We start from the raw sequence: 18,736 nt of genomic DNA on the forward strand, positions 1-18,736 counted from the left end.
TCTGAGGTGATAAAGAGGAAGAATAAGGGGAGAAAAGCTGTATAGTACTGGTTATGGGGATAGTCTTTATGTTACCACTACTGAAAGTCCTTAGTAGGGTAGAGCCAGGCCCGGCAATACTAAGTAATCAGGGAAGAAAATACACATTAAGGTGCTATAATGAAGGCGCTACCATTTCACAAACAGACCAAGAGACTGTGTTGGAGTTGGAATGAAGAAGTGGATTGTAGGCCTCAATTATTTACTGAAAGGGTAGTGTAGATTTCCCTAGAAGCAAATCAGCAAAAACAGATGAAACCATCATCCAATCACAAGGAAACAATGCTTCGTGTTTGAATGCTCTTAGGAATCCCAGCCAATGCAAGTGTTCAATTTTTGTAGATTAGTTGTTGGAAGGGCTTGGCTTGGGGGAGAGGGAGCGAAGTGATTCTGAGAGGAGTGTGGGAGTTATAGCGTGAGAGGTCTAGCGGAGGTTTAGCTGCAAAGGTCAGAAATGACTGGAGATGGGACGCCTGTAATGGAAACTACTGGTCAGATTCCAGGACACTGTGAGAGATTGTTTGGACTGTGAGGAAACAGTAAGTCAGAACTCGTGGGAGCTTCTCAGGAGTGGCTGGGAAGAAGGCATACGTTTTTTTCCCCCAGAAGGGATGAGGATGGAGATCAAAAGTGTGAGACAGAGAGCTGAGATTGTTCCACAAAGAAGTCTTGGGACCACATGTTGGGTGGAGGTTGGCAAGGCGATGGGCATCCACGTCCTTTTGTGACTGGGTAGTCTTCCTTTAAGATCGGGCTATGGTGAAGATGGAGTGCACTCCAGAGAGGCTGCTGGAAAAAAACAGAACACAGAAAATTAATGAGAGGAAATAACAGAGGGGTTGGGTGTGTCGTGTGTGTGTGTGTGTGTGTGTGTGTGTGTGTGTGTGTGTGTGTGTGAAATAGTAAGAAACAATGCTCCAGTTGAAAAGAAAGGGTTGAAAAACCCCTGAAATGGCAAGAAAGACAAAAACAAGATGAAAACAGAAGAGCAAAAAGAGAAACAATGACGACGATCCCAAAAAGAGAAGGGAGGGGTGCAAACCCGAACAGAGCTTAGTGACGTAGATGAGAAAGGAAATGAAGAAGTTGAGATCAAACAGGAAAAGAAAAAGAAAGGGCCAAGATAACAAGCATGGGCACAGTGGGGCATAAAAATGGATCAGGGGGATGGAATTAGAAAAATAGAAGAGAGAGGGGGAAGATAAGAGAGACAGGATAAAAGAGCGATAGAGAGAGAGAAAGAGAGAGAGAGAGAAAGAGGACGAATAAAAAGAGGAGACATAATTATAAAATGGCACGAGAAAATCAATGCAGTGAGCGTCATTGTGCTTGCAGGCGCCGTACAAAGGGAGGTTGAGAGCAGCAGTGTGTCCATCACACGCAAACACTAGCACATGTCAGTGTCTCACACACACACACACTCTCATGCACGCACACACACACACACACACACACACATCAAATGCGGAGTGAAGACAAGGAGGATGAGTCAGGCAGATGAAGCGGAGAGAGACAAGTGACATTTAGAGCTCAGTCGGAGCATGTGATGACAAGGCACAAAGATGCATCCCTGACAACAGCTTTTGCGATGTGTGTGTGTGTGTGTGTGTGTGTGTGTGTGTGTGTGTGTGTGTGTGTGTGTGTGTGTGGGAGAGAGAGAGTGAGCGTTGATGCAGAGCTCGGTGGAAGGAACCCGATTGCGATTTATATATTATAATATTTAACTGTGAGAGGTGAGTACAGAGCGCCAACGCAGCGCTGAGAAGTCATGTTAATATTTTGAAACTTGGAGCTACAGAAAAAGAAAAAGTCTGATGATAAACCCTTCAAGTAGATGTCAAGTAGTAGAACTATTCAGAACCTTCACTTGAGTAAAAGTGCCAATACCATGATGTAAAAAAAAAACTAAACTTTACAAGTACAAGTTAAATCCTAGAGCAGAAGAATTATTATTAAGTGTCAAAAGTAAAACTACTCATTCAGCAAAACAAATGGCCCCTGTGACGGATACATTATTATATATTACATTATTAGATTCATAATAATGCATCCATGTGTAAAAATCATTTTACTGTTGTAGCTAGTTTGGACTACTTTATATACAGTAAATAGCTTATTGTTTCATAGATTTGGTTAAGAAGCCTTTATTGGGGATTTTTAACTATACAAAGTCCTGCTATATAACTAGCTACTCCATTGCAGTACCTCCAGCTTCAACTAGCTAGCTAGTGAAACACGGAGCGGAGGCTCTGGACATTTTAGGAAGCGCGCTGGCCAATCAGAGCAGACTGGGCTTTTTCGAGAGGAGGGCTTAAAGAGACAGGCGCTCCTACAAAGCGTCTCATTCAGAGGGTGAGTAAAGGTGCAGCAGCCATGGGCAGTATGAGGAAATTAAAAAGTACATCAAAGCATGTAAACATGTTCTAGTACAAACACAAAATGCAAGCACAATCCGGAAAATGCTACATGATAGTTGCTCTTTAATGTATAATCTATTAGCTATAGCTTTATGATAAATGTAGTGGAGTAAAGTTATTAGTAGTATGAACTAGCATGAAATGGGAATCCACAATTACCTCAAAATTGTACATTTGTACAAATTGTACAACTGCAATGCATCGAGCCATTTCTGCTCAAAAGCATTTAAACACCATATCCACACACACACACACACACACACACACACACACACACACACACACACACACACACACACACACACACACACACACACACACACACACACACACACACACACACACACACACTATTCTGAGGTACTACTGAACGGAGAGCAGGCCTAGAAGAGCAGTTCAACAACATACTCAGTATTTCCAATTTATGTTGGTGTTAATGTCACTATGCTCCTCTTGGCTGCCATCACACACACACACACACACACACACACACACACACACACACACACAAAGCCTGGATGCTTTAACAACCTTTATGCAAACACATTTTCTATCTAGTTGAACAGTTGAAAGCAGTGTAAAAAAAAAAAGAAGAAAGGAAAATGATCATCTTCCAGCCCACACTGTTTCAGTTTCAAGGACAGAAAAGGACAAATTACTCCAGATCTTTTCTTTAACACAATTACTATAATCTGCCAAACCTAAATTAAACAGACCAGCATTTGAATGCCTCCCTGACATGAGTGTGGAGTGTGTATGTATTCCAGCGTCTGTCAAAGAATTACAATTTCGGCCTGTTTCTGTGGTGTGTAATTGCATGTGTGTGTATGTGTGTGTGTGTGTGTGTGTGTGTGTGTGTGTGTATGTCAGAGAACACCCGGTTTGTCTCCAGTTATTAAACTAACTAATTAAAAGTCCCACTCATCACGTTTACGTCCCAAACAAGGGGAGAGTTGATCTATTATTAATGTACTTCTTCCGCATTGTAATTGTAATTCACACACGTATTCGGTTTCAAACCCATACATTCACACATGAATGCTTGCACGCACATCATACACACACCCAAACAGTGCTCCAGTGGTCTGCAGTGGCTCAGTCTCCTCTGCCACCGTACATATGATGAAGTGATTTGCCAGTATTAACAAACGAGCAGCTTTTCAGAGACAGGTAGTCTGGATCATCAAATCTCTCCTGCTATGCTTCACTCCTTTCTCCGCATCTCTTTCTCCCCCTTCTCTCTTTCCATGCATTTGTAATCTGATGTGTCTTGCTTGTTTAATCAGAGCACACCTCAGCGTGCAGCCACATCTGCCACCTCTCCGCTGTGCGCCATGTCTCGTGGTAAAAATGTGAACGAAGGCGTATTTTGCACTGATTCTGTCCATCCGGCTTTGAGGCATCTGTTCTATAGGCTGAATCCAGGCTTTGCTGTCCCTTCCAGAGGGGAACCCTGACAGCTTGGCTGCTGGAAATCTTTAGATGACTATAAAGGATATGGCCAGCGATAGCTTCAATTTTTTTCTTAGTGTAAACAAATGCTAAACCAGCATACTGCTAACAAGTATTGCTTGTGCAGCCAAAGCCTGGTAAGCCTTATTCCTCTTTGTCGTTTGCACTTAGTGTTTGTCATTATGATGTATATGAATTTTATTTTGAGATGGTGGCACATGTTCCTAAATACTCAATAGTGCAAAATATATCTATTTTTCTTCAGTTGAAAATAATCCAAAAAAATGCTGGTTTGAGTAACTTTTGCTTAAATTACTGCTGTGTTAGAAAATGATTGAGACTCTTTTTAAACAATTCCATTTTTACCTAAATGTTTACATCTTTGTAAGAATAATGGCTCGGCCCTGAACAGATAAGGGAATGAGGTTGCGGTGAGATGGGCTAACACATGTTGGTTTTGGTCTTTTTTGGGCAGATTTGTTGACAATAAGAAATTTGATTGGATACCTTCATGTAGTGTATTAAAGGAACAGTGGGTGACTAAGAGAGAGAGAAGAGTCAACACATTTCACTTATGAAAAGGAGGATATGACTGGACAATACTCACTCTTATTTGTGAGTTATAGCAAGTTCTTTTTATGTAGTAGAAAGTGATACCCTGTTAAGAATGGAGTCTGTCAGTTCTAGATGCCAGAAACACAGGTCACACACTGCACCATCTGACAGACCTCACTAGCCTACCATTAATCACCACCAGGTCAAAAATGTTCCAAATAGATGACCAGAAGAAAAAGTAACTCAGCCAACACTTTTTTTAGTGCAGCGATTTCCAAACGTTTTGGCTTGTGACCATTTCAAATGAAGCATAACATCGTTCTTCATGGGTTATGTCATGGCAAAACAACAAAATATGGGTTGATTTCATTTGTCACCTTTAAGGGTGTCACAGTTTATATACATGAGTGTACAAACTACTATCGTCATCACAATAATGTCACAGCCTTGTTGCCAACCAATAATGTTAGTATTGTATGATTCTGCAAATTTACAGACATCCACAAGAACAATATATGGCCAATTTATTTTTTGTTTTTACAGATAATCTTTTGGGCATTGTAGGCCTTTATTTGTGACAGGACAGCTTAGACATGAAAGGGAAGAGAGAGGGGAAAGACAGCAGCAAAGGGCCGCAGATTGGATTCAAAACCATGGCCACTGTGTCAAGGACTGAGCCTATGTTGACAAGCAACAGACCAAAATGAAGACAACCATGAGATAAACTATGCATTATTGGAGATTGCTTGTTTTTGATTGATACACTGATTTATGACAACACTCCGTCCGACTCAAGCAGAAGGTACAGTTGTTGAAACTGTCATTGAGTCCGGCAATATCAGATTTTCCCACAGACTTGGATCACTAATCCATGTAAAAGCTCGGATGACTTAGTATCATATACCAGTATACGCACATACAGGCGCATACATGTCAATGGATCTTACATATGTAGAACTGTGAGAGTCTTGTCTTCAAGTGTGTGTTTAAAATAGGTCATCTTATTCTGCAACTCTGAGCGAGCACGCCTGCTTCTTCTCCTGCCCTGATTTCACAAACATAAACAACTGACGGGAAGTTTTCCCCATCTCCTTCTCTCCGTCTATCTCTTTAAAGCAGCGCTCTTTATCAGCGTAACCCAGTGAGGTTGAGTAAATAAGTCTATTTTATGCAGAGCAAGAGACAGAGGAATGGTACTTCTCAAAGTGCTTGTGTTTTGGTATTCTAGTTGGGAGTCAAGTTAGATTTGTTTGCTACTGTGCCTTTTCCAGTGCCACACACACACACACACACACACACACACACACACACACACACACACACACACACACACACACACAGAGAGAGAGAGTGAGACACACACCTTGCCTCCATGCTTTAGCTCCCTTTAGTTGCTCAGCAGGGGACTGTCAAACTGAGCCCCGTACCATTTCTTCACTGTGCTGCTCTATCATGCAGGATATCTCTCCTGACACAGAGCTGTCATGGCTGTTCAGGGCTTGACAATGGCGATGCAAAGGAGCAAAAAGTGGAACAGCAAAAACAAGCCCATCACTTATTTTAGTGCATGTATGCTGATGTCAGCATGTATCTATATTTGCACTTCTATGTTGGTGAAAGCCTGGCGGTACTGCACGTGTAAAAATTCTGTAGATATGTCTTTAGATGACTAATGGTGTTTAACTGAAAATCCCTAGTTTTACTAAGCTCACAATAGTGGTGTGATTAGCCAAAGGGTGTTGCAACATTTCTGGTGGCTGATGGTTTGAAAACATGACCGAGGTTAGAAGTAGTTAATCATGACAAATCACAAGGAATTGCTATGATACTGCATCTTGTTTCTGTTGACTGAATATAGCCACACTAAACAGGATTTAGCCTGCTGTAGAGGTCTTAGAAATTAGGTCCATATTTTGGGATATTTATTGTTTGCTTTCTTGCTGAGAAGTTATAATATTGATACCACCCCTGGAAGCCAAGAAATATCCTGACACATATAAAAACCCACAACGTGTTGTTTTTACACTAAGGTTAAACTGTTAGTTGTGAGCTTTAGAAGTGTGGGTGGTGGACTTGTTACTTTTAGACAGAACCAGGCTAGCTGTTTCCCGATGTTTCCAGTCTCTGTGCTAAGCTAACAGGCCGCTGACTGCAGCTTTATATTACATGCATGGATGTCACTTCCCAGAGACAGTAGTAAGGGTTTTCCTAGGAATGTTGCCAAAGACATCTAGTTTGTATTACTGCAAATGGCAAAGGGCTTTCCACAGTGGGCCACAGGCTCAGTCACCATAGTGTTACCTCGTATGGCGATTCATAGTTACTCAGACATTCATTTAAATCGAAATCTTTGAGATTATTACTTTAAGTGTATTATACATTAAGGAACAGAGTGAGAAAGGGAGAGGTGGAGTGAGAAAGAGGAAAGAGAGACAAAAAGGGGGACACGGTGAGTAAGAGAACTAGGAACTGCCCTGAGCTCTCAGGTTCCTGCTGACTCGGATAAATACCTGAGGAATGGGACACAGTCGAGAGCATGGCTACGTTGCCATTAACCTTGTGAAACCACAGCATGCGTTGGTGATTAACGACATCCCATTATGTGCTATTAAACAGCAGCAGAGGACGTTCTCTCCCCCCCCCCATACCAAAACAGCCAAGGAACTATGATTTCTTAGACAAACCTTCCCTTAAGGCCGTTTTATGGTTGGGCAGAGGCTCCACGCAGAGCTGTTGCCGTAGCCTACGTAAATAGCCCGACGTTTATACTTGTGCGCTGGTGTGTGCGTCGAGCTGGCGTGTGTGTGTGTGTGTGCGTGTGTGTGTGTGTGGGTGGGGGGGGGGGAGAGTGATGTGATTAGATTTGGAGCGAGTACAGACTGTAGAGTCATAGTGAGAGAAACAAAGTATCTCCCGTGTTCTTTTTGACCAAGGTGGGAAATCTTTAACAGCGACAGTTAACCCTCTCCTTGATTTCATGTTAATTAGAGAGAAGGAGAACCAGGAAATGAGTAGGGGGAAATACAATGCTACCAAGCCAAGGCCAAGCGATGTTCGTCTCTGCAATGTGTAGTTACATTTTTTGAGAGGTGCACATCAGGCTACGGTGTAGGCTCCGGCGTAGATGCAGAGGGGTCTGCGGGAGTACGTTGTTGATTCTATGCACAACCATAAAATGGCCTTGAGCGTGACAACATTCTCCACAGGGACTAGAGCACAAACAAAATCCATAACATTGTAACATCCGCTAAGAAAGATTTGTTTGCAAGTTGCAGAATGACCCCCTGTGGCCTAATTTACTCTGACTGCTGCTTCTTTGCATGTCACTTACATGTTTCCCCTCCCTGTGTTGTTCAAAAATCTGTTATTGTTTGCTACAATAGAAGCCAGTGGAGTCCCCATAGAGGGCTCAGTGATAAGCAAAATTCTCTGACACAGAAAGGAGACTTTTACCATAAGAAAAGGCAGAGGAGAAAAGAAAGAAAAAACGAAGAGGCAAACTGGAAACGGATAAAGCGGGAAAAAAAGATAGAAGTGGAGGGTGTGTGTGTGTGTGTGTGAGAGAAAAAGAGAGAGAGAGGGAAGAGAGACAGGGGCGAGCGGGAGGGGAAGATAAAGGCAGAGCTGTATTCCCTGATGTGGCTTCTGTGTGTTGGCTCTTCGCAGCTCCTGCTCTAAGGATTACCGCATTTACTCTTCAGCTTAAAAATAGCCCCCGTGATAATTTATTTAGCTGGAGCACGCCATCCAGCATTGTGTTCCCAGAGAATAGTCCCCCCCCCAACCCCCCGTGTCTGTGTCTTTATGAGATTCTTCCACTCTCTCACTTTCTCTCCCTGTGTGTTAAGGGTGCTGTAGGTAGAATTGTGAAGATCCAGGACTTAGCCAAAAAATTTGAACATTGACCTTCTCAGTCCCTCCCCCCTTTCTGCTAAAGGCCAAATGGTCTCCTATGACCCTCCCCCCACAAGGAAGAACGAATGCGTGTGCATGAGCAGTGATTGACACACAGTTAGACCCCCCCGCCCGCCAAGGTTTGTTTTATAAGTCTTACCTATTGCACCTTTAACCGTGATATTCTTTTCCTCTTTGTATTACTTTCTCTTTATTTTTATTTTTTCACAGAAATTCAGCTTCTCTCGAGTGTCTTTGTTTAAGTACATAAAACTGGCTGCTGGTTATGCTCCTGTTTTGATGTCATTTGTGCTGCTAACTGGTTACATGAACCTCTGAAACCCTAAATATGCCATAGTAATTTTCTTGAACCTGTAAGGATGCTACGGTTTGCACAGACAGCAAATAAAGTGCATAGAAAACTCTGTGCATGTTTACACCTCACACCAAATAAAGAAATAAAAATAGGCAGCCTCACTTTTTTTCATATTTATGAGCCTACTTGTATGCTTGGTTCTTTTATGAATCTTAACAAATGTAAAACTGGGCACCACCAGTCTATAGACTGTGAGCAGAAATGAAAAAAAAAACTAAAGAGGAAGCACAATCGTTGTGATGTAACCTAAAGCAAGAGACATAAGTGAAATTACCACAACATTCCTTATTCTAGGACAAGCTGCCAGATGTACCGCTGAAGTGAAGAAAGCACATGCATTACCATAGTACTAACCAATTTGCCCTTGGAATATGCTTGTTGAGTGTACTTTGAACATACTTGAAGGAAACGATCCCCTTCAAGTCGCTAAGCTGATGCAGCGGCCTATCAAGACTCAAACAGGGCATGTTCAAAGTCAACGGCACTTAAACATAAGATATAAGAGGCCTTCAAAGAGCAGAGACAAAAAGCCTCAATTGGTAATTTGGAATGGACTTTCAGTAGCTGAGGTCAAAGGGTGTCATCCGTCTATGTGGCACAGCAAATCTCATTTTCTGCAGAAATGTGATGACTCAACAGCAGGGACGACAGCAGTGATGTAGCAGGGAAGTTGGGCTCAAAATAAGGAAGGGAGCGCAATGTATTCCTCTTGTTGTTTTTGCTTTTCCGTCAGGCTTCCATGTCTTAGTTTCCATGTCTCACACAACAGTTATCCTTAGAGCTGTGAATAATGATGACCTCACTGGAGCCATTGGCTTCGAAACACTGGCAACTCAAATTTCCCTTTGTGTGTGTAGTAATGGGATCTTATTTCTCTCTATCAGGTTTCTGCTCTTCTGCTAACTGTGATCAGTTCTGTGGCTGGAAGGCGGTGCTGCGTGTCAAACTCAAAATCTACTAGTCACAAAGTTAGAGACAGTGAGACAGAGGCATGGTCGGGCCGTAGTTTCTAACTTGCAGTAGTCTCTATTGACAACGTTCCACTTCCGGGACTGTTGGTGCTGCCGGAAATTCAACCAGATGTCCCTCTTATTGTCCCACACCTTCCACTTTCACCTTTATGGTTAACTGCTCCTCATATCACTGCAGGGTAAATCCAGACAGCAAGCTAGACAATCTGTCCAATCTGAGTTTTCTGTTGCACAACTAAAGCAACTTTTGAAAACAAGTTCCACCAAAACAAGTTCCTTCCCGAGGCTATTTAGCAGAGGCACTGTGGATCCGCCCAGCGCTTAGCACCGTCCAAGACGGTTGGCTTAAAGAAATGCCAATAAACCACGTTTTTCTTCCAAAATGGAATGCTATGGAGACTAGCTGGACCCTCCTCTGCGGTGCTGTGAAGGAAGGTCTGGCAAAGCAAGACTAAACTTGCACATACCTGAGCCAGATAAAGGATCACGGTGTCACACTAAACTAGTATATTAAACGGAACAAGCCCTCTGCCCCTGTACTCTCACTGCTACTAGGGGATAGAGAGGGGGGTGGGCAGGTTAACAAAGGGCATGCATTTTGGTCATCTTGCTGAATAGGAAGACGGCATCCCCCCTCAAATCGCCTACGGACTATAGTATAGAATAGCATAGCATAGTACAAATTAAATGTTAAACTTGGAGAACAAGGATGGCTGGAAATGAGGGTGGGCATTGACTTCTCATGAGGGAAAGCTCTGAAAATAGACAAAGGGTATGAAGCAAAAGTTGCTTAAAAGTTTCTGATTCTAAACTAATGTATCTTTGTATCATCACTATATTGGTATGTAATGAAATGAAATAAATCTTCAGAACTTATCTGACCTTTGAAGCAAAGGGAAAAACAATCACCTGGAAAAATCCCTTACTGCAAATTTAAAATGTATTTTGTTGTTTAACAATCTTTATTCAATGTGACTTTTACACTACAAGCACTGTGTCACCTATACAAAACAATAAAATGACTTGCAGAATCATCATAAGCGAACTGATGAAAAAGAAAACCCAAGACATTTTCTTTGTGTTTTCCTCAATTGCCATTTATAATCTGACGCATGCGTTTGTTCTGTAGGCACCATTGCCACTGATGGCATCATTATCCTTTTTCACACAGCATTTTGATGCCGTTTCCAAAGCGTGCGGTATTCACAAACGTATATTCTCTCTGTATATGCATTAAAGCCGTGATGAAGCCCTCACCATTCTCTTTGGGAAGACGTTGTGTCTACTCAGCTCGTAAACCTGAATAGAAGTGCAAAACTGGCCTTTCAGCGACATAAACAATCACCCATGAAAAGAAAATTTAATTCTCCTCTCTACTGAAAAGTTTTGAAAACACTTTAATTCCCCTTGAGTGGCTCTGGGATTTTGAGTTTAAAGTAACTTGCTTGTCTGGTAATTAAATAAGAAATCAATTTTACAAACAATTGGTTCCGCCGGTGCATGCAGGCTAGTGTTTGAGAGCGGGACTTTGAGTGTGTAAGTGCTCCTGTGAATGTATGTGCATGAGCTCAAGAGCATTTTGGAGCGGGTTTGTGTTGTGCGTGTAGTGAGAAGGATCACTTTCTTTGAGATTGACTGCAACGTTTTAGTTTCCTTTTCTCACACATGAACACAGTGTGGTCCAAAGCACAATTACAAGCTATGTCTTACATGAAGTAGAAATAATGCAGAAATAATCAACTAAATTCTGAGCTACTGAAGACCTAAAGTAGTACATAAACACTACTCAGTTTAGAAATACCTACTACTCACACTGTTTGCTGTTTAAACATTATTTACAAGCAACTCACGTCTCTGTAAATTAAATAATTGTAAGTATGCTAAAATTAAAAGAGAAAAAATTTTGAGTTTACTTTTCTTGAGATGAAAGTGCATTTGATAATTTGAAACCGATGCAAATCATTGGATGTAAAATCTAAAATATTTGGGGTTGATGGAAACGTCTGTGATGTCCAATGCTTTTTGTCGCTTATAATGAACAAAGTACATTTTGGCATTTACACTCTCACTCAAATCGAGTTAACTAACTCTGCTTTGGCTTTTTTCATAGATTTACCACAATGCGTTTGAACAACCCCACAGAGAACAAGAGGGAAAGTGTTGCACTCAATTTTTGTGGGGAGGAGAGTGCAGATACAGATAATGAACAGCAATAGAGTGAGTATCTCAAGGCACAACAAGGGGAGCATTATTGCTTTTACTCAATAGACATGATGTTTTGTGGCTGCTGTGCCACGAGACATGTATTTGTTGGTGGGTAAATTTGTACCTTGTAGAGTTCCCCCTATACTACTGTTAAATGTCAGGAAAAAATGCTGAGTATGCAAAAGTGCTTTTGCCTTTAAAGCTGCACAATTCTATATATGAATAATAAAACATTATATTTGTAATGTGAAAGGGGTATTTGTAGTGACAATCCCACAGAGAATTATCTGACTCTGCAGTGTCCCTTAGCTGTAAGCAGCGTTTTAGCATCTTTCAGCTCACTGTTTTGGTTCACTTTCACAGCTCTCCTCGGTGTCATGTTTGTTGCAGTCTTCAGTAAAAAAGCCCATCAACTCAGCTTAAGTCATACAAACAAAGTTAGTGACTAGCTGGTGAACATAGTGGAGCATTAAACAGCTAATTATATACTTTTTCAGGTTGCCAGTAGCTCAATCTGAGGAGTTTGGCTTGGACACAGGAAGATTACCGGTTAAAGTCCCTGTATGGAAAAGTGTACAGACACAGGATTGGTAGAGAGGTGCCAGTTCACTGTCCTGGGCAATGATGTGGTGCCCTTAAGCAAAGCACCGTACCCCTAACTACTCAGGGGCTTGGTGTCCTCACATGTTTCCATACATAATGCATGTGTATAGGTATTATTGTACAGTTCAGTAACATCTAACACAAAACCACTGCAGAATTTAAAACTCTTTACTCCTTACTGGAGTCTTTAGTACTCTTTCATATAGTGTTCAGTTTTCATGTGCAGAAACTGAAAATCTTCCATACAGTCTCTCACACCCTTGTTGCTTCAAGTAAATCACTTTCAGTGATTGTGTATTCTGTGCACACCGCTATCCCTTGCTGACTCCGTAGCATTAAACGTGTATTTACCAGCTGGGGTTCTGAATACATGACGAGGCTCCTGGATTCCCAACGGGACAATACCTGGCATCGCTACACCTTATCGCCCTTGAGCTAGACACCTTAACCTTAGCACAGCACACAGTCGAGAGTATGCATCGCATCAAGCCCGTTCTGTGTAAATGGATATATTGTTAGTGTAAGGGTGTGTAGGTCCCGGCGGATACAAAGGGGACATCAGCAGGCAAGGAAGTTACATATGATGAATATTAAACATAATGTGTGCTGAACAGATCTGGGAAGAGACTCAGGAGATTGTAGTCAAGTATTACTTAGGCATAATCTATACTGTATACATTCATAAGCCATATCAACACTGCCATATTTGCTCGTACTGCAACGGGGCGCCATGTCCCACCATGCCCTCCATTCACAGCGCAGCAGTCAGAGCTTTATGTGAGTGCATGTGTGTTCAAATTATATACACAATACACCGTCGGTGAAAACAGTGTTCCTACTGTGCAACAGGATAGCAATGCTCTCCGGTGTGTGTTTTTGTGGGGCCCACTTCTCTCTCGATAGCATTCTCTCCGGTGCCTACCTGTAGGTTTTTAATACTTCTGGATCAACAGACATTGGGAACGCAGAGGGAGGTTAATGTGAAGCAACTGCCTCACTGCTGACAAGCATCTCCAGTGCTTGCCAGATGCATTAAGCAAGCGCTAGCTGAAAGATCTGCAGAATTATATCCATTTGGAGATTGTTTTCAGACATCTGACACACTTGAGATGTAATCTGTTTGGATTGCCTGACACGTGAAGAACCTCAATATTAAGAGTGCCTCTTATAATCAAGCAGCAAACACAAATCAGAGAGCAGTTATTCCTGAATCTTAATCACTCTTCATTCTTAGCTTGTTTCAAAACTGTGAATTGCTGCCTAAATAGATAGGCCTGATGTTGGACCAATTGACCAGTGTGGACCTGGTTCCATTAAGATTCATCTTTCCGCGCCAGTCAGAAAAATGGCTACAGAAGTAAGGCAACAAAAATGGCAACAAGTAGATTAGGTCACATTAAGTTGTTGATATTAAAAGAATTATAGTATTATTGATTATTTAGATGAAAAATGTGTGGATTGAAGAGCCAGGCATGACGTGAGATAGTTATCATAACCATCATCTGTCCTCCATGCGACAGGTAGGCTTTTGTCTTAATAGATAATTGCAGTCAAGTTGTATGGTGAAGTCTACTGGTGTAGGAGTAAAACAGAGCCCTTTTCTCAATGTACTTGAATGCCATGTGTGCCAACTGTTTTTTATTTATTTTAAATCAAGATAGGTTTCTTTGGGAAGTGAAAGTGAAGAGAGGGAACATTTTCACAAACGATGACTAATTGTCAAAGCTTTCTTCGCAAACGCCCCGCAAATAAACGTGTCACCTGTTTTTACCACCTACTTGACACTGAGTAATCACACAGTGAGAGACATCTGCCATGTTACTGGATGGCAGCTTTGACTCCTACATCCATCCCAGCCAATTGAGAGGGAGGAACTCACGCCACAGGAAGTACTGAAGGATTAGGGCTAACCCCTTTAACACCACAGGAAGCATCAGCTGTTGCAGAAAGCTTTTTGTGCAAACAATCGTGTATTGTATCTTAGCAGCTGATTCCTGAGATAACTATGATCTATCCTTCTTTATTTCATTGAAATAAGATGCAAGATATCCAACGTTACCCCAAGTAGTTTTCCTTGCTTTGCTGTGAATGTAATTGTAGTAACATGTCATGTACAAGCCCTTCCGGCATACAGGAATACCTGCTATGAGCACAAATAATGTACTAACTGTTTGCCAAGTAGAAAGAGGAGAACGAATAAAAAAAGAGGGGGCTTTGGAGATAAAAACAACTTCAGGACAAAGTAACAGTGCCACAGATGGAAGAAAAGTAGGAAAGAAGGACCAAGTGACATGGGGATGGTGGGAATATAAAAGAAAGTTTGGATGGAACAAAGTAGTAAAGGATGATGCCTCATAAAAAGAAATACAAGAAGAGAGCAGTCTAGCATTTGAAAATGAGTTTAGGTACTGTAATGTGTGCCAGATTGTTAGGGTAAAATTAAACAACAAACAGAAGAAAGAAGTAAAGAGAGTCTGTCTGTTTGTCTTGTTGCGGTAACACCCAACCACTCTATGTAGGTTCAAATAAACACTGAATAATTTACAAGTGCTATTTGACCCGGGTTTGCAGGAGAGTAAGCTATATCAGTTGAATTGGATGAAACTCAGTTACACGAATGAAGGGCTATTATATATCCTTTTTTTTTAACAAGCCTGGCTCTCTGCTTCTTCAAGTGTAAGGGCGAGTCTGGGGAAAGCTAACTGAAGTGCTGACAGAAATTCAAATCCATTTTTTATTCAAGCACCCACTGTATGATAATCGCTCTCTCAACAAGAAATCAGGTGATTTTAGAAAACATGAGGATGCTTAATTCCTAAACTGAGGAGAACTAAATTACAGCGACCAGGAGCATAAGTGTGCAAAAAGAAAAAAAATTAAAGAATTGGTTATTCTATTTTATTCCTATGCAATTTAAACCATTACCAATTTTTGTTTTGCAACTTTGGGGCAGTGGAACAAGCAATGAACATAATATTGACATATGATAACCAACCAAGTGTTGCCTCCTGCCATTTTTTTGGCCACTTGATGAATGTAAGTCCAACATTCACTCCCCTTTTAGCACCGTTTTGGTCCCCATTAACTCCTGAGAAAGATGCTAAATGCTTCCCAATGTTCATCAGCTAGTCACCAACTTCGCGTATGTGCTCTTTGGTGTTGAACTGGTAGCAAACAATGCATGCTACTACTGGAACAAGGCTGAGAGACTTAAGCAAAAAATCTAAGTTGTGGGTTGTAAAGCAATAACAATGAAGTAAACAACGCTAGAACGCTCTGTCAAGCTAAAGGGAAAAGCGATCAGTTCTCTGTTCTCTGTTTGTCGGTCACCACGAATTAAATCGTCATTTGACTCATTTCTAATAAAAATCAATTGGTGCAGCTTTCATTTATGATTTTGGAATTGGAATTTGGACATTGGAATTATGTTAAGATTGAACTAGGTGCAAAAGGGGTTTGGAAATCAAAATATCTTAAACTTATTTCAAACACAAATAAACAATAAATAACCTTAAGAATTTGTATTTGTGGGTTGAGGAATTGATAATTATGAAAGCACAAGCAAACAAATCTAATTTGAATGTTACAAGATGCTTTAATGTTGTGGCATTATGCAATCACTCCTTGTAATTTGCATGGGTAATTACAAGAAACAGAAAAGTTGAAGTAGGCAGTGGTAGCAGCCTATGCATATAGTACATCCCTGCAACTATCCATGTGCATGTGTGTGAGTTTGAATGTTTGTGCATGTGTGTGCAAACGAGAGCCATGAGGTGGTGTATGAAAGGCAGCAAGCTAACAACATATGCTTGAATGACTCTTTAAATGAATCATCTGTCTCAGTGAGAGAGCACAAAGCACTTAAATAAAATCCACTTGGCCTGCTCTTGGCGCAGGCAGAAGTAAAAACAATTGTGTGATAAACCCACTGCCATTAAACAGAAGGATTTGGTTCTTCATTACCAACGGGGGAGAAAATGAGTTTGTCTTCATGGATCAGTGGTCACAAGGCAAGCAGGTAGCGTGCATACCACCTTCGCACCTCACTCTGACAACCAAATAAACCAGAATGGCTGCAGAAATCAAACCCAATAATATCCCACACAGCACAAGACTGGCAAGATAACTGTGAATCAGCCTGTTAGTCAGTTAGTGGGAGTTGATGGACACATAAGCTTTACAGCCCTTGTCTTTTTATCTCCTTGTTCTGTTTAAGACTAAACTTGTGTGATTGATGGCTGAACGTTGGTCTTAATTCATAGGAGGAGAAAAGACGGGGGTTACCTCCAATTTCCACCGTTGGCGTAATGGCGGCAGAGTCATTTCCATTCAAGTCAATGTGTGTATTTCCACAGACTGCAGAACGGCTGTGTCCCAAATCTGTTCCAGCTCCCGCGATCTGCAGCCCTCCGGAGCAGATACGCAGAGCTTCTATTTCTGCCGGATGCTGGAGAGCTCCGCAGCAATTCAACACACGGCAGACGGGCGGGACAGGAACTCGAGCACAGAAACAAACTAAAACACCTGGTTAATTTTCAAAATAAAAGAGACTGTGCTCAACGCGGATCATATTTCCTTGCACTACTCTACTACCTTGAAAACACAGCACAGAGTTGTTTCCTTTCTCTTCCTTATGATGTTGTTTTTGTGGTTCTATTCTACATGAATTTGCGAGATCTCGTGGGTCCTCGAGACTTCAGCTGTCAGTCAAGAGTCGTTCTGCAACAAATCCGGACCTGGTGGGTGTAGACGGATGGTGGAGCACAGAGCCGATATGCAGCGGTTACGCATCCGGTGGAAATTGGGGGTTACAATGCCTGGCAAAACATGAAGAAGAGGAGATATAGATAGAAGACAGGAGCATATGTGATGATCCATTGTTATTCCTCGGAAGAGACATTTGGTTGGTGTATCAGATCACGAACGCCCGGTTAAACACAACAGGACATACAGTATATGGTGTTTTTACAGCTTACTCTGTGGCAATCTTCTCACACAAGTTACTCATTTTGACAATTTTACAGTTGTTAAAGAGCAACTGATCTTTAAAAAGTAACACAGCTTACAGTTAGGGTTGGTCCTAATGCTCAGATGCCTCATTTGTTCGCAATAGTGATCAATCCCAAAATCTGCATTTAGATACTTCCTTTTTGTTTCTTTAACGTCACCATCTCTGTGCACAAAAGTGTCCAAACAAAGGTAATCAGAAAACGGTATATCACTGAAAACACCAGTGAATCATTCATTCAGCTTTTCTCCTCCACACCCGCCCTCTCTGGGGTCTCAGTCACTGGGCTTGTAGATAATTAACTGTAAAATTACAAATGTTATTGAAGCCATTGCTCCCACTAAGGTCAAAGCTGTCTCTGGTAAGAAAAGATATCCATGGAAAATATGTCATACCGATGAGAACATAAAAAAAGAGTGTCAAAAAGCTGAACAAAGGTGGCGAAAAACTAATCCCAGGTCAATTATAACACCTATAAAGAGAGACTTTGCATTTATAATTTGCAACTGAGGAATGCAAGGGCGTCCCTCTTCTCTGACATTATTGCCAGATACAATAATAATTCACGTGCTTTGTTTGCTACTGCAAATGGGTTAACAAACCCTCCATTACCAGTAGCATCTGAACTTTTACCTTCCAAGGCCTGCAATGATTTGCTTCTTTCTTCAAAGACAGACTTCAGAAGATTAGACAAACAGTCAGTGCCTCCATAGGATATGTGTTGTCACAGTGTTCAGGCCAAACTAATTTGAATGACACAATTTCATACGATCAACCAAAAAAACCTGGGGAACCTTGTACAACATCTGAAAACCTCCTCTTTTCTTGATATTCTACCAACTGGTGTTTTCAAAACTATTTTTGAATTGTTTGGCTTCTGATCTTCTACAGATTGTGAACAAGTCTGTTCTTTCAGTTATCTTCCTACAGGCCCTGAAAACTGCAGTAATCAAGCCACTCTTAAAGAAGTACAATCTAAACTTGTTACTAATGAGCAACTTTAGGCCTTCTGTAAAAGTAAAATCACTGAAAAAGCATTTTTTCAACAACTCAACCATTTCTTGTCACCATTTCTTGATCTTGATGTGTGATGTGTGGTCGGAATCACCACAGCACTGAGACGGCTCTTGTCAAAGTCTTTAATGACATCCACCTTAACACAGATAGTGGCAACATTTCAGTCTTAGTCCATAGTATATGGACTAATACAAAAACT

At 41.3% G+C, this 18,736-nt stretch overlaps 1 protein-coding gene across 4 annotated transcripts in view; it reads right to left on the bottom strand.

The window, feature by feature from the left end:
- Positions 1 to 203: 203 nt before the first annotated feature.
- The window catches only part of samd12 (sterile alpha motif domain containing 12), a 92,127-nt gene continuing 73,594 nt past the window's right edge, over positions 204 to 18,736 (bottom strand). For 3 of the 4 annotated variants that reach the window (XM_034892061.1, XM_034892062.1, XM_034892058.1), the window contains exon 5: positions 204 to 828. In XM_034892061.1, coding sequence (XP_034747952.1) covers positions 794 to 828 — 35 coding nt within the window. In that variant the 3' untranslated portion in view covers positions 204 to 793. The remainder of the gene's footprint in view (positions 829 to 18,736) is intronic. The other variant, XM_034892059.1, reaches the window with a different exon arrangement.

The sequence above is a fragment of the Etheostoma cragini genome, chromosome 14, assembly GCF_013103735.1.
Source record: "Etheostoma cragini isolate CJK2018 chromosome 14, CSU_Ecrag_1.0, whole genome shotgun sequence".
Taxonomy (NCBI): Eukaryota; Metazoa; Chordata; class Actinopteri; order Perciformes; family Percidae; genus Etheostoma; species Etheostoma cragini.